Source organism: Sabethes cyaneus, chromosome 1 (assembly GCF_943734655.1).
Source record: "Sabethes cyaneus chromosome 1, idSabCyanKW18_F2, whole genome shotgun sequence".
NCBI classification, from domain to species: Eukaryota; Metazoa; Arthropoda; class Insecta; order Diptera; family Culicidae; genus Sabethes; species Sabethes cyaneus.
The window spans coordinates 126367830-126390638 of record NC_071353.1 but is presented as its reverse complement, the minus strand read 5'-3'; the positions used below and the strand labels follow the sequence as shown (position 1 = coordinate 126390638).

Genomic DNA, 22809 nt, shown 5'->3' with positions numbered 1-22809 from the left:
CTTCAAATGTTCGGAGTGGTTGGCAGAGACGTGATGCCGAAATGCAATAAAATTCCATCCGGCAACAACGGCCGCAAGAAACAGTTGGAGATCTCTTTTACTGTCATGAAAGTTTTACCGAATGGCTGTGGAAATTTATTGTAATAGTTTGTAAAGTTGCTCTGGTGATGTTGTAGCACCTATCTTACACCTAACGAAAGAAACAATTTTCTCGGTAAGTTACAATATCCGCTAGAGGATCAATGAGTGTACACTGCGGTTGTTGCTTTCGAAATAATGTGCGGTAGCCACTAGCTTTTATGTTTAGATTGATTATCCCAGATAAATTACTCTAGTGTTTAGCTTACAAAAAAATAAGATTAGATTTGTTTTAATTACATTGATTTTGCTCGACTTTGGGTGATCGATTTTACTGTTAGTAACTATCGAAAAAAATAAAAAAGGCACTTACTTACCCCTTCCGGCATCCGTTCGGTAGGATGGTTCGTCCGGATCGTGTCGCTGAGGATCGGGTGCCGTATTCTGCGGATGTACGATGCTGATGACACGTGGGATTTCTAAAATGAAAAACGAACATTTTTTTCTATCGTATCAAAAAGTTCAAAACCAGTTCGAAAGACGGGTGTTATCACTTACTTATACAGGGTGCAATATGGGATCTACTTTGCTGGTATCCTCGGGCACACCGATTGCAGGTAAGCCCCGTGACTCCGTCTTTGCATGGACACTGGCCTGTTGTATGGTTACAAGTTTTACCCGATGATCCAATGGGATGGCAGTCGCAAGCTGCAAGGAAAGAAAAAATATAAAAAAGATACTTAAATGACAATTGTTTACGGTTTTATATTGTCATATCAAATTATGCAATTAATAAATATTTTGTCGTACAAGATTTATGATAAGTGGCATACATTAGGGTAATTATATTCAAATTAATATCAATTTGAAAATCGATTGAATGTATTCATACTCGCTGTACAAACCAGTTTTCGAAAAATCTCCGATTGGAGCCATGCTGCATGGGAAAAATGCTTGTACAACTGACCATAACTGATTTACATTTTCGCCAAATTACGATCAGGGTTTGCCCGGAGGCTCGGAAGAAATAATTTTGAAAATTAAAAATAAAGGAGTATGAACACCTTCTTCCTGCGTCGAGACATCACTCGTCAAAGAACATATCGAAGCAAGAGTGAGATGCTATCGCCGGCTTTCGCACAGGTTATTAAATTATAACTAGTTATTAAATTTAACCTACCCATTGCCTCCGGTGGTTTTATCGAAAATTCTGCTTTTACAGTGTTGTGAAGATTTATTCAATGGTTGATTCATTGAGAAGTGCTGCGGCATGTCACAACCAGCAAGAAGTAGCTATTATTTATCTTATCAACAGGTTGAAATCATCTTTATCCAACACATTCATATCATGAACAGAAAATTTTGCGGGTGGTCGTTATTGAATTTTAATGAATGTTACGCTTGAAGAGCATAAATATGAAACTTTGAAATTTAAGCCGGAATGAAATTAATAATATGAGCTTAACGAATGCATCCTATCCTAAGTAACATTTTTGTTGTATGGTAGTTTATCAAATTATTGTACAGCTAATTTCCGTGGAACAAGTGCTTTATAAGCCAAAAAAATGATACTTGGGATAGAACGAAATGAACGCGAGGAACAAATAAAATGCTGCTATTTTGAATGAATGAAATGAATGGTTATTACAAGAGAGGAGACAGACATTTGAGAGTTGAGACAAATGATAAACTTCAATTGCTACTATTGCGTGAGGATCAATGTTTGGAAATACCTTGGTCGGCTAGAAAGAGGTTAGGGAGGATAAGTCCTCCCCAGGAAGTATTTAGTTTCCATCCCCGTAGAAAAGAGGCTTAAACTTAACTTAACGTAATTAGGTTAACAACCTAATTATATCTAACAAAATGCAATGTTGCAAATCGAGCGAGAAGTCAACGTTGTCTACTCTCACGCGAGTAAATATGGGATGCATAGCAGTCAACATTTACGCCGCATTCGCAAGCGTAAAACAAATAGACACCGTTGCTCTGTGCAGACATTCTGCTACCCACACACTCGCGCACGCACATCCTCACATCGTCTTTCTGCATAGCTTATTTGCGAGTCAAATGAGTCCTGAGCAATCAACTGCCTGTGCGGTCTAGTGGCGCACTGGGATACAGATTTTGTATTACTTTTTCTTTTCTTCTTCATTCTCGCCCTCGATTCTACTCACGGGTGGGATTGCAAACACTTGCGTGAAATCGGTTTCAGCAGCTCGGGCTGCAACGACGAACGAGAGCGACGACCGTAGCTATTAGCTAAACGCACACTCGCAAAAACTCGTCGCAATGTATGAATACGTACGAGCGAGAGTCCGAAAGGGATGTTTATGTTGGCGCGTTCGTTAGAATGAGTACGTGCGTGTAATAAAATTAGACCACATGAGTGTGGGCTTCGCAACACTGATAAAAACTCTAGTAAAATTAATGTAATGTAATTAATTAAATTAAAATTAAAATTTGTGCAAAGTATTGTTCATCCTTTGCACACATTAACAAATCCCTGTTCTGCTTCACAAATCGAACAAACTTGGGCAGGTGGCAGCACCGTTTCGCGCAAATAGCGGCGCAAATAGCGAATAGTCGAATAGTTTCTACTATATCCATTAAGAATGGATTATGATAAGATAGAGAGAGAGAGAGAATAAGATAGAGAGAATGAAAGAAAAAATATCAGGGAGAATGAGGTAGAACGATAGAGAATGATGTAATGAAAGAGAGAATGACATACCGTGAGAGAAAGAGAACATGAATCAAGGATAGTGAAAGAAAATAAGAGAGAGAGAGAGAGAGAGAGAGAGAGAGAGAGAGAGTGAGAGAGAACTCACTATCTTGAAGGAGAGAAAAAGAGAGCGGAAGAGAGAGGAGAGGAGAGAGAGAGGACACGCGAGAGAGAATGAGAGAGTGAGATTGAACGATAGAGAACGATAGAGAATGATAGAATGAAAGAGAGAATGACATACCGTGAGAGAAAGAGAACATGAATCAAGGATAATGAAAGAAAATAAGAGAGAAAGCGAGAGTGAGAGAGAACTCACTATCTTGAAGGAGTGAATAAGAGAGCGGTAGAGAGAGGAGAGGAGAGGAGAGAGAGAGGACACGCGAGAGAGAGAATGAGAGAGTGAGATTGAAAGAGGGAATGAGAGAGAGAATGAGGGAGAGGATGAGAGAAAGAATGAGATAAAATGAGATATTCAATTGGAGAGAATGAGAGATAATTTGTAAAGAAGCAAAAAAATGAGAGAATGAGAAAATAACAAAATAAAAGAGAACGAGAGAATGACCAAATGACGGAATGAGCGAATGAGGGTATCAGAAAATGAGGGAATGGTAGAATGTGGAAATGAGGGAACGAGGGACCAGTAGACTTGAAACATTTGAAATTGAACTTGATATTAGTTTAGATTTTGGAATTAACTTTGCTCTTTTGTTAAAAATTGGAATTGAAGTGGAACTTGAATTTCGATTTGTATTTGGAATTGGACATGAAACTGGACTAAAATTTTGTAAGTTTTGACTTGAAAGCTGACCTCAAATCAAACTACAAATTGGACATTGAATTAAAATCAAAATTGGATATGAATTTGGACTTCAAATTCGAATTGAAATCAAATGTGAAATAGAATTTAACATGGGACATGAAATTGTGCTTGAAATAGGACTTAAATTGGACTTGAAATCCAATTTAAACTCGCATTGGTCTTAACATCGAAGCGGAAATTAGTCATGAAATTAGAAATCGAATTTTCCCTAAAATTGGACTTAGAATTGGACGTGAAATAAGACATTCAATGGAAGCTCAATTGAAATTAAAATTGTAATTAAATTAGACTTGAACTACGACTTCAAATTGAAGCTGAATTTGAAGCGATTTAGGATACAAGCTTTCTTTCATATTGAATTAGCAATTGGACTTTAAATTGTACTTAAAGTTGTATTCAAAGTTATTCTTCAATTTGGGCTTCAAATTGGACTTAACATTAGTCAAAAATAGGAATTGGAATAAGACATAAAATTTCACTTGAAATAGGACTTAAATTGAACATAAAAATGGAATGGAATTAGTTTTTAAAGAGAACTTAAAATTGAACTTGAAATTGGACCTTAAATTTAACCTAAAAATGGAATTGGCAATTGGGCTTAAAATTTCATTTGAGGCGTGATCTACTTTTAACACAAAGGAGAACAAAGCAAAGCCGGTGCGTTACATTCCCCTTTCCGAACTAGACCTTCGGTAACTCAGTTATAGTTACTCAGGACATGGTGGAAATAAGAAATGTAGGAATGAGGGAATGAGGGAATGAGGGAATGAGGGAATGCGGGAACGACGGAATGAGGGAATGATGCATTGAGGGAATGCGACAAGGAGAAAATGAGGAAATGAAGAGACGGATGAATGAGGGCATGAGTGAATAAGTGACTGACGGAATGAGGGATGGAATGATATTTTTTCCTTGTTAGGCACATTGTCTACTGCGACCATTTGTTTGATTTATTGTGGCATGATATTGGTATTAATATAGATATTTATTAAATAAACTCAACCGGCTGGATGGTTTAATTGAAATTCAAGATTTTGGAATTAATTTTGATCTTTGATTAGAAATTGAAATTGAAATGGGACTTGAATTTCGACTTGTATTTGGAATCGGACATGAAACTTGACTTCCTGGCTGAGAAAAGTCACCTTGAGTTGCCCAAATTATGCATCCTCAAAGTTGCATAAAACCCCAGCACGTTTTGTTTAGTATTACATAGTGAACTTAATATGTATTAAAAAACCAATAATTGGGGATGAGGGAATGAGAGAATAAGTGAATGAGGCAAAGAGGGAATGATGGAATATGGTGATGAGAGAATGACGGAATGGGAAAATGAGGGAATGAGAGAATTAGAAAATGAGTACAATTGCGGGGCTAGTGTTATGATCCTATCGACTATTACAGCATCTCCTAGTCAAGATTCGAACATGCAATGAGTGGCTTGTTAGGCCAGTGCCGTACCTCGTAGCCAACTGAGAGTCGGGATATAGATGGGAACAGGAGACGTAAAAATTCGACGACTATGGTAGTCCAGACATAGCAATACTGAATGACAGCATAGTGACAATGGTTCTCGATAGCAAATCTCTTTGGAACGACGCAACGCGATGAGGCACAGACGTGCAAGGCGGCTTGATCTTTGCAGGTTGCAAAGTTGGTCTTGTGCAGCCATGAACCAATTTTCCAAGCAGCACAATTTAAGCACTTTTAGTTGAATCAACATTTTTATGACCTGAATTAGTTATATATCGGTTGCGAAAACTAAAACTACTTCGTGACAATTATCCCAAGTAACAATTTGGGTTTTATTGCACTTTTATGATGGCATTTAAGACCAAAATTGGTTTTCTAGACCAGCATAAGAGAGCAATAAAACTCACATTGTTGCTTGGGATGTTAGTAGGGCTAAGGAGAGATAATTATCATGTAGCTACAACGAAAGACTTACAGAATAACTTGCATTATGTTTTGATCTTGAAGCAAGGTCAACCAGTTTGAAGTGATGAGTGGGTTAGTTGATTTCTCATTGCTGGTAGGGCTTGAATGAAGCATCGGAACCATATTTTTCGATATAGGTACATATATCCTGATACTTTCTGGTGACCAGATTTGGATCTAAAATTTGTGGTAAAAGCTCGTCCAATTTAAGCTACTGGAAATTACTAATGAGCAAAATGGATTTTGTGGCTTGTCCCAAAAAATATAATAAATTGCTTCAATCAGATTTACGGGGGAAACTTTTTTTTTCAATTTTTTCACCAGTGGTTAAGAAATCCTGTTCCACACTAAGCCCGGAGAGTCTTAGCTGCGGCACTACCGAATCTATGTTGTGGAATATGTTTCATAGCAGAATGGATTTGTTACAAGTTATAAAAAAAGATCTAGGAGAACCTCAAGGTAGTAAATTGGGATCTCTCGTATTATGATGCGTAATAACGAAGTAAAACTTCGCATTTTATCGAATGCTCAAAGAACTTTGGTATATAATTTGAACGATCAAAACCTATAAGTTTTTTAGAAAGATGTTTTCAACAGCATTGGTTGTACAGCATATCGAAAACGGCAGGTGAATATTACATTGAAATAGATATCAGGCAAGCAAAAATGGTTTATTTGAATTGTGAATAAAAATAAGCACGTGTTATTTAATTCAAATTCACAATTGGTGATCGGTTCGTTTGCTTTCCGTTCTCAACAGCCGAGATAGACGAACAGACAAACAGCAGTTTTAATTTTTATGCAGATTTACCGGAAATTTTATAATAAAAAATTATTGATACATTTGCAGCTTCAGCCAATTTTGCCCTCCCATCATGTCTGTTGACGTATCTTTCATTGACTTCGATTCGCGTCCACCGCAGCACTTCTCGGATATAACACCTCGTTTGTGCTTTTTTTTCGCCCTGTTGTACCATATTCATCATTTCACAACTACAGGTCCTCAGGAATGCAAAATGATTTATGAGCTTCAAGCTCATAAAGTTATCTAGAACCCGAGGCAGCCGACAGGCTTTACAGCTTCCCGGATTGGTTTGGGCCGTTTTTTATGCACGTTCTTGCCCGGTTCAGAACGAAAGTTTCGCCGCATTGTGTGAGTATTGCGTCCTGTTTCAGTGTGTGTCCATCGCAGATATTGATCCAATAAGGGACCGACTGCGCTGGCAGCAGTAGACGGGAAAATGATTTAATGGTAATTTGATATAAAACGACGTGTTATGATTAATTTATGTGGCCAGTGGTGGAAATATTATAGTGATTTATCACAGTTCATGATAGAATGTCGAACTTCTGTTTTAAGTAACTGTGGAGAACTGTGGAAAAGCAGTGTCATTGAAATAGTCTAGCTTTAAAAATTGATTTATTGTCAATAATACCAACAGTTGAGTAGTGGCAAACCAATCAACTTCCGTTAAAGCTTACGCTCACTGATGACGCACATGGCGGTGGCTGGAGGTTAAAATCTGTTTAAATGTTTTGTATAATTCCCGCATTCAATCTTGTACACACAACAGACAGTGCAATTAATTAGTGTCTTTCAGTGATCAAAATAATCCGATACAATATTAATTTCACAATATATTTTCAATCGATCCCCTTCCACTGCTGAACATTGGAACCAATTCGTTTCTCCTCCTACCTATGCGGCGGAGGTGAAAATATCCCAACTATACCTTCTTTCGTAGCTGGACATTTTATCGCACACACTGCCGTCGCGGCCCACACCCGATCGATCCGAGCCATAAATCGAACGGTCAAGCACGGACGGACCGCAACGAGCATTTCGTTAATGTCGTCCATAAAATTGACCATTAAGTTGAAAAATTTATCGGTCTGTTTGTTTTCCTATATGGCCGAATGCTGGTTACTTGCGATTTATTTGCATCTTTCGGTGAATCTTCATCAGCAGCGCGCCAACAGATAGGGGTGGGTGTCGTCGAAACTAAGCTTTCGGCAGGAAAGCGAACCCTGCCGGCCCACATATCATCGCTGAAGCTGCCGATTTTTATCTCCGTGATGGGTAAGCTGCCGGCTGGCCACTGTCTGAAGATGGTTGCGCACGAAAAAAAACTATGGCAAAAAAAAACTGAAACTGTCTTGAATGGAAACAAAAATTTGAATCGTTCAAGTGCCAATTTGGTGATATTTACGCTGGTTTTTTTTTGTTGCTTCCAAACGAGTGACACTCAGAGGAGGAGCTGGTTGGACGCGTGCTGTAGAGATCTTACACTTGATACCGAACTGGTTGGACATGTAAGGAGAGCACAAAAAGTGTGTATAAAAGTAACGAGACAAAGATAAATCTTTGCGATACGGTTGGACGAGAAATTTGTCACAAGATTTTACTGCTCGGCAAAAAGTTTCCAGCTCGTTTCAGCTTTTTATTTTCTCTCTTATTGTTTTCCCGTTGAGTGGAGTTTGCTAGTTGGGAAGTGAACATTCACGATTGATTTGTAGAAATATATTGAACATGAACATATAAGTTGGAATGTCATTTGAAAACAGATCTTTAATCCCAATTATGGATCAAGTCCTAGACGTTTTGCGCAACGAAGTGAGATGCATTGAAGAACAACAAAGTCTGACTAAAGTAAATTCGGATGCCCCTCGTACGTCACCGAAACACCTCTTGTGGTAGTAACTGGAACCATTTGACATTACCTTGTTAACACGATATATTTGACGTGGTTAACGACTGTATTCAATAATCTTTTAGACTTAGGTTTTTCCGGCTCATCAGTCATCATCAGGAGAGTGTCCCAAAATAGCACTATGTCAGAAAACCAGGGGGCTCACCCATCAAATGATAGCTTAGGGTGTCACAACAAAACTTTTATATGACGTCAACATTGGTTACCGCGATTTAGGGGTCGCACATTTGAGTTTTATGAAAAAATGGCATTTTTCCGGAGTAGATTCAGAAATTTTTTTTTTAGAAATGTTAAAGTAGGTGAGAAAAGGTACTTAACTATTTTTTTCACAATCATTGTACCGTGAACGTACCATATTCTGCGCAGTTAAGATATTTTTTGATTCTTCCGCTATTATAAGTATTCTAGGCTTAAATTAATAACGTTGATAGCAGCAACGTGTCGTGCTACGTTCTATAGTATCTGGTAAAAAACATGGAAATTAAAAATCGACCAACAATTGCGTATATTTTTTGTTTTGTAAACTTATCCACGGTGCCTAATTCTGTGCACTCTTTTGCCCATGTTCCTAATTCTGCGTATGTTTGTTCCTAATTCTGCGCACCTAAACAGTAACAATAAACACTCATACCATGTTGTTTATGTCTTTATACGCTAAAAGCACGTCAAAAATCCGGCATTTGCCATTACCATAAATAAATCCATGATTTGGCGTTCTTGTGCTGTCCAGGTGGCACAATTTTAAATATTTTATTGTCGATAACATGAAGTGCGAGTTGATTCGGGTTTTCTGCATACTGAATATTACACTTTAGACAAATATTAAAAATTATGTTTTCATGTAAAAACCACTTCGCCACTGCCTGACAGCTCCATGAAGTAGGACATTTAAAAAAGAATCAGAAAGCATGGTTCCATAAATTGGCGCTCGTAGGTTCGGACCCGAGTCGCAACACAGGATTCCAATCAATGCAAGTTAAAGGTTCTACTTGAATTTTCATGCCTTTATACCTCAGCCATTTGGGTGAGGTATTCTTTCGCCATTTCTTCGAAGGATACGTTACTGCGCAGAATTTGGAACATGAATAAAAAATCTGTGCCTAAATCTGCGCACTACTGCGTCACATTTTTCCAACGAAAGCAAGGCATGCAGTTACTCTTTTTGTCTAAAACATGACTAAAACTAATTATTCTTTCTAACTATGCTGGGTAATTTGATCATTGCAAGGAATTTCGATCATAAATTTGTTAATTTTCTAGAATGCCAGTTTTAGCGTTGGCGCTAACGACGTTGTTTTCTGACATTTAAAATACTTTCAGTTTCAGTTTAATTTATTTCGCAGTCAAATATTATGGCCCTTTTGTGAATAATGGCGTAATATTCAACAGGCTTTTATAAAAAAATAACACAATGGTCATAGTTATGCACAATGTTGAAAAATACATATATTAAGAAAAATGCACAGAATTAGGAGCTGCGCAGAATTAGGAGCGGTCACGGTAATATCAATCAATCTAATTCATTCATAAAAAAGTTATGGTGGCATGTCGGGAGTCATATTTGGTTACAAAAATTTATTAAATTTTTCAAAAATTTAAAATTTTCGAAATTTCATTTAAATAAACGTCAAAACGTCAAAGTAACGTACGTATACTATATAGACGTATACTATACGTCAGAGTAACGTACGTATACTATTTATGACGAACAACTTTGGCGAAGAAAGTATGGACGTATGTTCAAATCTTACTGAGGAATTCACGTTTTTCTGAAGGCGGGACCAAACATATTTTCGCAATTTTCAAATTTTAGTAGTTCCACGTGAAAAAGGTAAATGAAAAAACTTGAAGTATTTGTTCTAAACGTTACCTAGGTGTTTCATAGGAAGAAATATGCACCTTCCACAGAATTTAGCACCATTTAGGTTCAAGAATCACTTTAAAAAAGGGCGTATTTATTTTAATAGGTACTATGTTTGAAAAATCGTATCTCCCGAAACTAGGGTTGCTCCAAAATGATGCCTAAGCGTGAGTTGTAGAAAATTGAATATTACACCTGAAAAAATAAACTCTGAAATTTTTTGACCCTTTTTGTACTACCATCAGTAGATGGTAGAATCAACAAGGTGTATTCAGGCAAATTGAAATGTAATATTTATTCTAGTTGCTACCATGGTAATATAACACGGATAACATTTGAAAAAAGCACATTTAAAATTAAAAAAATAAAATATTTTAAACTTTTTTTTAAATATCTTAAATACGGCTGCATTTAGAAGCTAATTATTATTTGGAACACGTGTTGTCAAGCACATGTGAAGTTGTTCTTCAAATTACATATATGTATAACGAGAAATATAAGCATAATAATAAGAAATATAATAATAATCTTAGGTTACAAAATATTCATAAAAGTCGTTGTTCTACAAAATCCTTTGATAAATGTTGCACCACTTCAGAAAAAGTCTCAAAATGCCCACTATTTTCCAAAAAAAATCGAAGTTACCATTTCCTGTATATTTTAATTTTACATTTTTTCCTGACTTTAGAACATAGTGAATTTTTTTTCAGTGTTTATTTTTTCAGGTTTAAAATTCAATATTCAAAAGCTCACGCTTAGGCTCCATTATGGAGCAAACCTAGTTTCAGGAGATACAATTTCTCAAACATAGTACCTATTAAAATAAATACGTCCTTTTTAAAAGTGATTCTTGAGCCCAAATGGTGCCAAATTCTTTGGAAGGTGCATGTTTCCTCTTATCGCAAACGTAAGTAACGTTTAGAGTAAATAGTTCTAGTTTTCTCATTTACCTCTTTCACATGAAACTGCTAAAATTGGAAAATTACAGAAATGTGTTTTGTTCCGCCTTCAGAAAACGGTAAATATCTCTGCGAAATTTAAAGATACGTCCTTACTTTCTTCGGCAAAGTTGTTCGTCATAAAATTTACCATCTATACAGTATAACTACGTTGCTCTGAGACACTGTTCGATACCCTGTTTTGACGTTTATTTAAATGAAATTTCGAAAATTTTAAATTTTTTCCGAATTCAATAAATTTTTGTAACCAAATATGACTCCAGACATGCAACCATAACTTTTTTATGAATGTATCAGATCCCAATGATTGTGAAAAAAATAGTTAAGTACCTTGTTTCATCTATTATAACATTTCTAAAAATATTTTTTTTGATTTTACTCCTGAAGAATGCAATTTTTTTATAAAACTCAAATGTGCGACCCCTAAACCGCGGCAACCAATGTTGACGTCATATAAAAGTTTTGTTATGACACCTTAAGCTATCATTTGAGGGGTGAGCCCCCGGGTTTTTTGACATAGTGCTATTTTGGGACACTCTAATCATCAGTCTGACTGATGAGTCGATAAAACCTAAATCTAAAAGCTTGTTAACGGGAAACTAACAGCCATTGACTTGTCGTCGGCGAGCCCAATTTCGGAAGCAGTTTTTGGGCGCAAAAGCGGGGTTCTGTTTATAGAAATATATTCACAGCATTATTCTTGCTAATCTGAACACAGCGAACATATTTTCACGAACAAAATTTTTGTTTCAAACAAAAAAACTGCTTTTGAAATTTGCAGAGTTGACTAATTTCACCTTAACATGTTTATGAAGAACATCTGGTGCAGTTTTGTTAAAATATTCCATCACGTTGCGGAGCAGTACAGAATGAAGTATTCCACCACGCGCACATATAAAGATTTTTTGACATTAGCTGGGGCCCTCGCTGAAGCTGTTTGCAGTAGGAATAATATCAACAACAATAAATTCCAAACTCCCGGATCCTCTCCTCCACTCTTTGCTCCCCTCTCACTCCTACATAATCGAGCCCCAGCTAATGTCATTCTCGTTAGTGACGAAACCGCAAATTACTTCATGGAACTCAAGCGACGTAGAAAAATTTTGCACAAGCACCTGAAAAATCCAGATTGGTCTGGATCTGAGAGAGAAGCGCCAGCCGGGATTGTTATTGTGCATCGAACTGTCAGTGGAAACCGGGTAAGAAATGTTAGTGTGAACCGGGCTAGCTTGATTGAAAAAAAACAGGGGAAGTATTTATTTGCGTTGAAATATCAAACCCCTCGCAAACCGGAATATGCTGACCACGACTAAAATACACATATTTAAGTCGTGATGCTGACTTGATTTAAATTGTAGTATTTGAATTTTTTGCATCAAATATAAGAAGAAAAAGACAACGACAACAATCAATCTGTCACTGAGCTGGCGCCTCTCTCTGAGGTCTGGATCAAAGTTGGCTAAAGTGTTAAGAAGAGCCTATGTGCTGAAGGCGGCAAAAAAATTCTACGCCCCTTGTGAGCGGCCTTCCGGCAGTTAACCGGAACATTCGGCATGGCGGACGAAAACATGCGTGTAGGTATGTTTTTGAGTTCTTTCTTCGTTTTATTTATCAATTCCTCCTCAGTTTTCGCGACAAAATTGGTGGAGTAGATCTTATGCTTTACGTTTGCCCAGAAATTCTCGATGGGACGCAGCTGGGGGACGTTGGGCGGGTTCGCCGACTTGAATACCAGCCGCTCCATATCCTCCAACGATCGCTTCGAGTAGTGGGCCGAAACCAGATCCGGCCAGAACACCGCGTCTTTGCCCTTCTGGCATTTCTAGATGAACGACGCAACTTCTGGCAGGCACTTCCTACTATAAATTTCCCTGTTCACGGCCAGTCCGTAGCGAAAGAAGCGCTTCTTTGGCATCCCCTTCTCGCTGATTGCTAGCCACAGCAGCACATTCTTGGGGAACTCTGTGTGTGTGAAATGAATTTCACCTTGGAGCTCACTACTTCGTGGTAGAAGTAAAATACGGAGTGCCCTGCCAGTCGTTTCCATCTAGGAAGAAATTGATCTCGTCGTCCATCACCACCGTCACGACGCGATTCGCCGGAAAAATCGTCTTGACCATCTTATTCAGCCCCTGCCGCTTCCATTGCCGTCATTGCGTACAGCTACGAGACCAGAGGACGGGACTGCGGTTTCCTGACATGTATGTCAATGTACGTCAGGTACTTTTTCACTGTTTGGCCGGTTCCGCCGACCTTCTGGCCAAGCGCACGCAGTGATGTAGCCATTTTTCCCTCGGTCTTCCTCTTGAGCATCCTTTGAAGCTTCTTGTCGCTCAGGGTCGCCGGCCGTCCGGAACCGGGCTTTCTTTCGATGCTCTGATTGTTGTCCAATAGTGCCAAGATGTTGTAGACGCCGGAACGGGCGTACCCGGCGTTCACAAAGTGCCGCACGATGTCCGTTTTCGATGCGGCGGGGTACCGTTCTTTGAACGCGCACTTCTAAACGGAATAGCTTCACTGTTTTCGCCATCACGGTTAGAGTGCGACTGATAGAGCTGTAGAATTTTTTTGCAAGTAAGTTAATATCGTAATCTTCCATGGGAAATTTATCAAACTAAATAACTGTCTTAGTTTTTTTATCTCCATCCGAAAAAAAAGTCCATTTTTTATCAAGGCATACGTTATATCGATGTACACTAAAGTTGCTTTTTACGCGATTATTTTTACACGAATTTCGAAATTTACGCGGTTTTTACGCGAATTTCGGAATTCACGCGGTGATTTTTACGCGACTTTCGGAATTCACGCGGATGTGCTCAAAACGTCTATTTTTTCGCGTAGTATTAAAATCCACAAAGTTTTTTACGCGAAATTTTGTTTTTTATGCGAATTTTGGAATTCAAACGGTTTTTTACGCGAATTTCGGAATTTACGCGGTTTTTTATGCGATTTTGATTTACGCAGAACGTAAAAAGCGTAAAAAGCGACTTGAGTGTAATCGGTTGAATGGAATGGTGCTCTTTTCTTTTACGGTTTACTTTTAAGACATCAAGTTCGTATAGGTTCAATATTCAAATGTTATCATGGATCGGAGGAAAGAGATAGTTCTACATTTTTACAATATCTGGGATCTTCAGGGCCTGGAAAAAAAATTGGGTTCGACTCCGGTTATAATCAAAAAATTAACCTGACACTTACAAGCGTGATGTATCGTTGATAATTGAATAAACCGGATCTGTTAATTAGTGATGGCTTTCACTGAATAAACTGATAGCAAAAGTGAACAACCAAGCAGATTAGTTGAACGTCCAAATATTACTATTTGATGATTAAATAATCAACAATCATTGGCAAATATTATTATATCCGATAAATTCAAGCCACAGAGTGGTCTGAAGTCATACTTAAAAATCAACCAACCGACCAACAATTCAATATCTGCTACTTCACCGAAAAAAAAACTATAATGGCCGCCATATGCAAACAATTTTACTGAAATTAAATCTTCCGTCCGATGATCCATAACTCAACCGCCAGCCATCCACGCACCCATTTGTTCTGCACTGTGTTTCATTCAATCATTTGTGAAAATTAGCCAATCATTGCCATATTTTATGTGTGTGTGCACCGTATTTCCATCCCATCGGGCAACCCCCGCAATAATAGTAGGTAGCCGCACGTTCACGAAATACGAAAATTTAATCAGCCGGCAAGCCTGGGTTTTATTTATCGCTGGCACATGTTTCCGATTTACCAATTGTTGTACACTACATAGGTACAGGATGCGAAATTCACCCTCTCGGTGCCGGTGCGAACGGGCGTGCGCGGGTGGTAGGTCGGAGGTAGATTCTGCCGTTGCATTTATTAGTACCGCCAGCCATTTACAATGCGATATTGGATTTTAATTGTTTACCTTGGATCAGTGCAACCGGAGGGAACTTTCGAGTTCCCGGGAACGGTTAAGGAAGCTCGAAGCGAAATTTGGACAGCGCATTGATCGTTGTTTTCACTCGTGAGACTTCAAACGGATGACCCCGAAACTGTGTGCATGATTTAATGTTTAAGGCTTTTCAATTTCTCGTCGCATGATGCCGAGATTTGCACTTTTTTCTTGTTTGGAAGGTAAACTTGATTGTAGAAATCAAATTTATCTAATTATTTGAACAACTATATGATGAACTTCTAATGAAAAGGGAAAAAATGTAATGCAATGAGTGAAAAAGAAATGAAAATTGATAGTGTAAGTAGTAAAGTGAATCGTAAAACAGAAGTGAGAGCAAAACATAGCTGAAAGGGAAAGGAAAAGGAAATTAAAGAAGGTCAAAATACACCAAACAAACGAAACAAATCTGTCTGAAACCGTCACATATCACATATCATGTCACGCTTACTGTCAACAGTGAACCATCTGTTCGCAGCCACTCCCACGGCAAATAAGCCGTTCATTGGTAGGAGGGTGTTCACAGTTTTTAAGAGAATCACGGCGCATTCGAAGCCGGTAAATGCATCTCAGTGACTAATTCCTATCATCGTTTCACCCACATCTTGCTTTTCTTTTGTTAAGTTCTATACATTGATTTTATTTCTACATCCCATTTCGTCGGGCCGTTCTTCCATTTCCCTTCCGTAGACACAAACTGCCCTGGCATGGTGCCTTCTAATGATCCAAATTCGTAATGCATACAGCCAATTAAACGGATTAAATTTAATTCAATTTGATCCCCGACACCCTTACTGATGCACCACAACGTTCTAGGTTGGTTGTTATTGTCCGTTCCAATTTCCCCGTTTTCGGTACGATTTTTTTCGAGTTCTTCGGCCCTATCCTAGGTAGTGCTTGAATTCGGACTCGGACTGTGGATTAATAATACCGGGGAGGCGAAGACTATTTCAACCTTTGTCGAACCGAACTAGTGTGGAAGGTAATCTTCTTTTCTTCTGCTGTTGATGTGTTAATTAAATATTTATTACGACTGGGGAACGAACGGAAGAAGCTATTGTCCAAAGTAAGCTTCCTCTCGGTGCCGTTCCTAAATGTTGCTAATGGGATGGAATGTTTAAGTGAATAGGGATGAAAATTACGTGGCAAAAAATGTAAATTTAATTCTTCTACCAATACCAAATTCTTCAAAAATTCACAGTTTTTAACTACTCTTGTCTTACTCTTGTCTTTGTCTTGTTTTTAAAAAATCTCAGAAAACTACATTTCACTCAAATTTGTAAATAAAAAATTTTGCGGTACGAAATGAAACACAACGCTCAATAATTAATCGATTTGTTACGGTTTTCCCTATTTCGTTTTTGCTATTTGTTTTTCTAGCAACCGAGTGGCCATTCGCGGCGTGACAGTTCAACGTACATATAGGTATCACAAAAACCAATTGAATGTATCGTTTGAAAACTTTCAGCAGAAAAGCATTCAGGCCAATGTGACCATAAATTTTAAGCGATTTTTCGATTAGAATAACATTTTTTTCCCTCGCACAGCACAGTATCACCCGAACGGCTGGCTCTGTGCGATATGTTTCTTTGGCAAAACAAAAACGCTTCCCAAATGTTGCCGCCATCATCTGGTTTGGTCGTACGACGACTGCGAGTAGACCGGCTGATCCGGAGTCCGCCGGGAGTCAGCAGTTTTTACTTCCTACCTTTTCGCTGATGGTGACATGTTGGGGAGTTTGCACCACCTTTCGTGCGATCGTTTGTTCTTTTTCGCTCTTCCCTGTCTGTACAAGAATAGAAACGCAATCTAGTCGAAATCGAACTTCAATTTTGAAATGACTCAATAACTGTGTTAGCAACGCACGATGATACACGTCGGTTGGATGTGGAAAATCGCTGGCCACAGTTTTCCTCTCAACAGCTGGTAAAAACCATAACATTAGAACGGGAAGTATGATATCGCACACATGTTTGGATAGGGTAACATGCAAATTGTTAAACTTGTGATTCTAAAGCTGAATGGGGGCTTATTGAATCTAAATACTTTTGGTTAGCCGAAATTTTTCCGATTGTTCCGGTGTATGTTCCGCCAGCAGCCTGATACATTCCACGGGAGCAATGGAGCAATACGAATTCCGAAACGAATTAGTATAGTGTATCCGTCAGTTGAATTCGGAAAGGAAAAAAAACACGAATACAAACGACAGATGGTAGAACCAATTGTCTGCAGCAGACTAATGTTATTGTTCCCGGTAGATAGCCATAGGATGGTTCAAACATTTCAAACGTAATGGCTATATAATAACAATCATCGTTTATTTTATTTATTTAACTGACAGTTCATAAACGCGGTGAGAAAATTTAAGTTTAAAGTCAGTTTGCATCAGTTACTGGACAAGTTCCGAGAGTATAACTTGCAGACTCTTCTTCTGTTTGTAGACTTTAAGGCGGCGTACGATTCAGTCAAACGACATGAGCTGTGGCAGATAATGCTAGAAATGGTGTTTCAACGAAACTAGTAACATTGATTCGTGCGACGCAGGATGGGTCAAAATCTTGCGCCAAAATACCGGGTGAGAGCTCAACGGCTTTCGTAACGTCGGATGGACTGAAGCGCTCTCTAACCTGCTGCATTGCATTGAAAGGGGCAATACGAAGAACAAACGTGGAAAGGAACTGGAAATATCATCCCGGAACTATCATCATATGCTTCTTGATTATGCGAATGACGTCAAGTCGGCAATATCATCGGAATCACCGGAGAGCAGTGGAAAAGGCCTTTAGGCCTCTCGACTGGAGGCAGCCAGATTGGGACTTACCATTAAAATGAAATACATGGAAGTACATGGTTGTTGGCAGGGAACGTGAAAATATGAAGGTGTAGGTGGCGAGATGGAGCTGGATGGGGAACGATATGAAGCAGTGGAGGAATTCATATACCTTGGTACGCCTGTGATATCTGACGAGAGCTCCGGATTTTAGTGCATAAAATTCTGAGTACAAATGCGTACTTGGTGTAGGACTACGAATGTAGTTACGATTCGTTCTCTTAATGGTGAAATCAGAGATCTTTGCATGGATTTGATATAGAGATTTCATTTCTAGCAATCCAGCAGCCCTGGAAAGGGTACCAAACGACGGCACTGATTTCGAGTATGGACCTCATTAACGGATTTTTCTCCAGAAAGGCCGTGAATACAGAATTCCCACCCACTATTTGTTCGTTGACTACAAAGCTGCATATGATCCCAGCGACCGAAAAGAGCTATGTAAAATCATGGACGAGAACGGCTAACCCAGGAAGCTTATCAAATTGATTCAACCTACGATGAATGGTACATAGCGCTGAGATCAAATTTCGGATGAATTATCGAGTTCATACGAATCGCACAGAAGGCTTCGTCAAGAGGATGGTCTCTCGCCTACCGTTCAACATAGCGCTACAAGGTGACATGAACCGAGTGAATATCAACGCGAGGGGCACGATCTTTACCAAGTCCTGTCAATTCGTGTGCTTTGCCGAAGACAGGACAGAACATTTGTGGCGGTGGCAGTACAGTACACCAGACTAAAGTGCGAAGCAGAAAAAATTGGGTTAAAGATAAATACGTCTAAAGCAAAGTACATGCTAGCCGGCGGAATCGAAGCCGACCGAAGGTGCTTGGGTAGTAGTGAAACGATCGACGGCTTGAGGTAGTCGAGGAATTTGTCTATCTTGGCTCACTGCCGACGTCGGACAATGACACCAACTGTAATGTTAGGCGGCGTATTATCAGCGGAAGTCGTACTTACTATGCGAACGAACAGACTGAGCCCCGTACAAAATTTATCCACAAGACGCTCATTAGGCCGGTAGTTCTCTTGGAAACGTGGATAATGCTCGAGGAGGATCTGCGAATGAAATCCGCGATCTTAGAAAGACAAGTGCTGAGAACGATTTTTGGCGGCGTACGGGAGAACGGATTATGGAGGCGAAGGATGACCGATGAGCTCACACATTTCTATAGCGAATCCAGTATTCAAAAGGCAGCTAAAGTTGGACGGATACGATCGATGGGCAGGGCATGTTGCAAGAATGCCGAACAACTACCCTGCAAAAATGGTGTTTACTTCAAATCGCGCGTGTTTACTTCAAATAGTGCGCAGCTAGCTTTATACGTCCGTTGCGGCTGCTATGTAACTTGTCGCTTCAACAGTGCTTATTTCTTACGACATGGAAGGTTTCAGTTATGTTTCCTGTATATAAAAAAGGTGACAAACGTAATATAATTAACTACAGAGGTATAACATCCCTTTGTGCTTGCTCAAAGGTGTTCGAAATCATTATACACGACGTTCTTTTCGCAAGCTGTAAACAATACGTATCAACAGATCAACATGGATTTTTTCCAAAACGCTTTACCGCAACGAACCTCGTGCAATTCACAACAACTTGCTTACAAAACATGAGCATAGGTGCACAGATAGATGCAGTTTATACTGACTTGAAAGCTGCATTCGATCGGGTTTACCATAATATACTACTCGCCAAATTGGAAAAAATTGGAGTTAATTCTGCACTTGTACGATGGTTTCGATCCTATCTATTGAATCGAATGCTCTGCGTGAGGATAGGAAACCAACAGTCTTCGTATTTCACGAATCTCTCCGGCATACCACAAGGCAGTAACCTGGGGCCGTTGCTCTTTATGCTATTTATTAACGACTTAACACCTTTAGTTCCGGATGATTGCCGCATGTTGTTTGCAGATGATATCAAATTATACAAGATTGTCAGAAATACTGCTGACTGTTTGGAACTCCAACGTTTGATTGACATTTTTCTGCAGTGGTGTTCCAGCAATCTTCTAACCGTCTGTATTGAGAAGTGTTGTGCAATTTCATTTCATCGTAAATCCAGCCCGATCACTTTTAACTATACAATGTGTGGTCAGAGCATAGCTAGAGTAAACCTGGTTCGTGACTTGGGTGTTACATTGGATACTCCGCTTACATTTGGCCCACACTACAACGAAATAATTGCCAAGGCTAATAGGCAGCTTGGATTCATGTTCAAGGTGGCAGAGGAATTTCGCGATCCTATGTGCCTACGATCGCTTTACTGTTGCCTGGTGCGATCTCTTCTTGAGATCAACTCGGTTGTTTGGTGTCCATTCAACGCGAACTGGATAGCAAGAATAGAAGCCGTGCAGCGGAAGTTCGTGCGATATGCTCTACGTTTCCTGCCATGGCGTAATCGATTCCAGCTTCCTGCATACACCGAGCGCTGTCAGCTCCTCGGAATTCAGACTTTGGAGCGCAGACGGTTCGAAGCGCAAGCTGTGTTTGTTGCCAAAGGTTTTCGTGGTCAAATTGACGCTCCAAGTATTTTGCATCAACTAAATTTGTACGCTCCGGAAAGGCATTTGAGGCCCAGGAATCTTCTGTTTCTACCTCATCGAAGTATTTCGTATGGGCAACATGATCCCATTCGATATATGTCGGCAAGCTTCAACGCGGTGGTAGATTTGTTCGACTTCAACATCACCACATCGTCATTTAAAGAACGGCTTCGTAGATGACTGTATTCTCGTGTGTTTTTATATTGCCTGTATTTATTGTACCGTTAGTTATGTTAATTTAGTTTTATCATTCAGACAAACACTATGTCAGACGATTTTTATACACCAAATAAACAAATAAACAAATCCAGTAGGAACAAAACGACCTGGGGTGCAGTGAGCAAGACGATTAGACCCAGTGGAGCGAGATCTAGTGAAGAGTACACGGTGTCCAAGGAATTGGAGACCGGTAACCCTCAACCGAGTGAATTGAAGAAATTTTCTTCATCAAGCTATCAAGCTATACCAATTAAGTAAGGTAAGTAAGTAAGTAAGTAAGTAAAGGGATAGTACAGCAATTTGAGGCACAATGAATGCGAGAAGTCGGCGGTGGTAAGGAAGATGAATTGCGTAGTTGGATGTCATCCGTATGGAACTTTCGGTAGCCATCCGGAAGTAGCAGCGATACAAGATTAACGAACAGCGTAAATAGTAGTGGTCCTAAACTGCTAACTTGCGGCAATTCTGAGATTTTCAAGAACAGTGCCGCAATTTCCTATCCAATTTTTACCAATGTATGCGATTCTTCTGGCAGAACAAATTTACAAGAGCAGAAAATGCTCCTAGTTTTTCTATTTTTGCCAAAAGAAGTCTATAATCATACGCCGTTTCCTCAATTGGAACATTCATGATACTTGCAAATACCATAGAGCATGCTCAAAGTGATACAGTGCCTCTACAGTTCAGCACGTTACATTTAAATTTCTCCTTTCTCGAATACAGAAAACAGAACATGAAGCTTCCAACTGGTGGGTAACACGCATTTCCGAAGAGATAAATCATCCCAAGTAACAATTTCAGGCTGATCAAACGCTTTTATAGCTGATTTTATTCAACCTGTGACTGAACTATGGTTTAGGTTTAGAAATAAAAACCTTTTTTCAGCCCTTAAACATCTAAATCTGGTGATTTTATCAAGCTTCAGACTTGTTAAAAGCTGCTTTCGAAGCTGCGATGAGGCTTAATAGAGGTTTTTGCGCGCTTTTAAATAGCCAATTTGCGCAATGCTGTCAATTCTATTTATAGAACAAGAAATAGTTTTGCAATATGCTCTTCCAGCCGCTTAATCAACGATTCATCAACCTTTATGCTGCCAAAAAAAATCTATTTTTAAATTTAAAAAAATGGAATGCGTCATTTTTATTTTGCCGTGAACATTGTCGAGCGTGATATTTGTAATTCGAATAACTTTAAGTCGTATAAGTAAGCTAACTAAACTAATTAAAAATGCATGTCTTTTTTTCGGGAATTGAACCCGCCATCTTTTGATCCATAAGCACTCACCGTATGATCCGCCCCATTTGCATCTGCAGAACAAACAGTGAGAATATCTTTACACCTGAAGCCTAGCCCGCCAAGCGTGAAGCAGTCGATAATGTCGATAACTGATAAACTTTTGCTGTCAGCCGAATTGCGAAATTCTATGATCTGACACTATGTATGCTGTGAGCCGAAAGAAAACTTGGTAGAAGTTTGTAAAGCCACTTTAACACCCTTAAGCAACCTTTAAGTAGTTTGAAAGCTGTGAGCCTAATGATAGCTTCCACTCTACACTTTAATAACTTTAAACAGCCGTAAAATGGCTTGATGTTTATGGCTGTTTAGTAGCAGATTGTTCAGCAAAAATATCCGCTATTAAGCGTATCAGCTTTTGGAAGAGAACTGGTTTGAAAAACTTAAAGTAGCTTAAACATCGCTTATTTAAACACCATTTGAGGGCTTACTTTATGCAGCTTTGATTGCCTTAAACCAACTCGTAAACAGCCATTGCTCTTGCAATTCAGCTACCATTGTTAGTTGGGATACAGCAAGCACAACGGACCAATAAAAGAAACTGCGCAGCTCTTCAAAAATGAGTCGTCAATTTTAATTGGGAAGTCCGCGAACGTTCTGATAATAATTTCGAAGTCCAACTGTTAATGGTGGTAAATCATCGTGTTAATGCATGTGTTAAATTACTAGAAGCTATAATGTAACGTGTGCATGAAAAGAAATGGACCGGTTTTAGCGATTTTTCATGCAATTATCATGCCACCTGGTGGTGAACCCACCTACGCATCGCCAATCATAGCAACCCCGTTTGTAGAAAGAAATTGACAGCGTTATCCGCACCTAGACACGTGAAAACATCGCTCATGGATTCATAGTTGACGTAAAAGCCAAAAGGACCAAAATGTA

General features: G+C 39.1%; 1 protein-coding gene across 1 annotated transcript in view; it reads right to left on the bottom strand.

The window, feature by feature from the left end:
* The window catches only part of LOC128740429 (netrin-A-like), a 142216-nt gene that overhangs the window by 22686 nt on the left and 96721 nt on the right, over window positions 1-22809 (bottom strand). Inside the window, exons 3-4 of the mRNA XM_053835972.1 lie at window positions 637-786; window positions 456-557 (exon numbers count right to left, since the gene is read on the bottom strand). Of these exons, the coding sequence (XP_053691947.1) occupies window positions 456-557; window positions 637-786 (252 nt within the window). The remainder of the gene's footprint in view (window positions 1-455; window positions 558-636; window positions 787-22809) is intronic.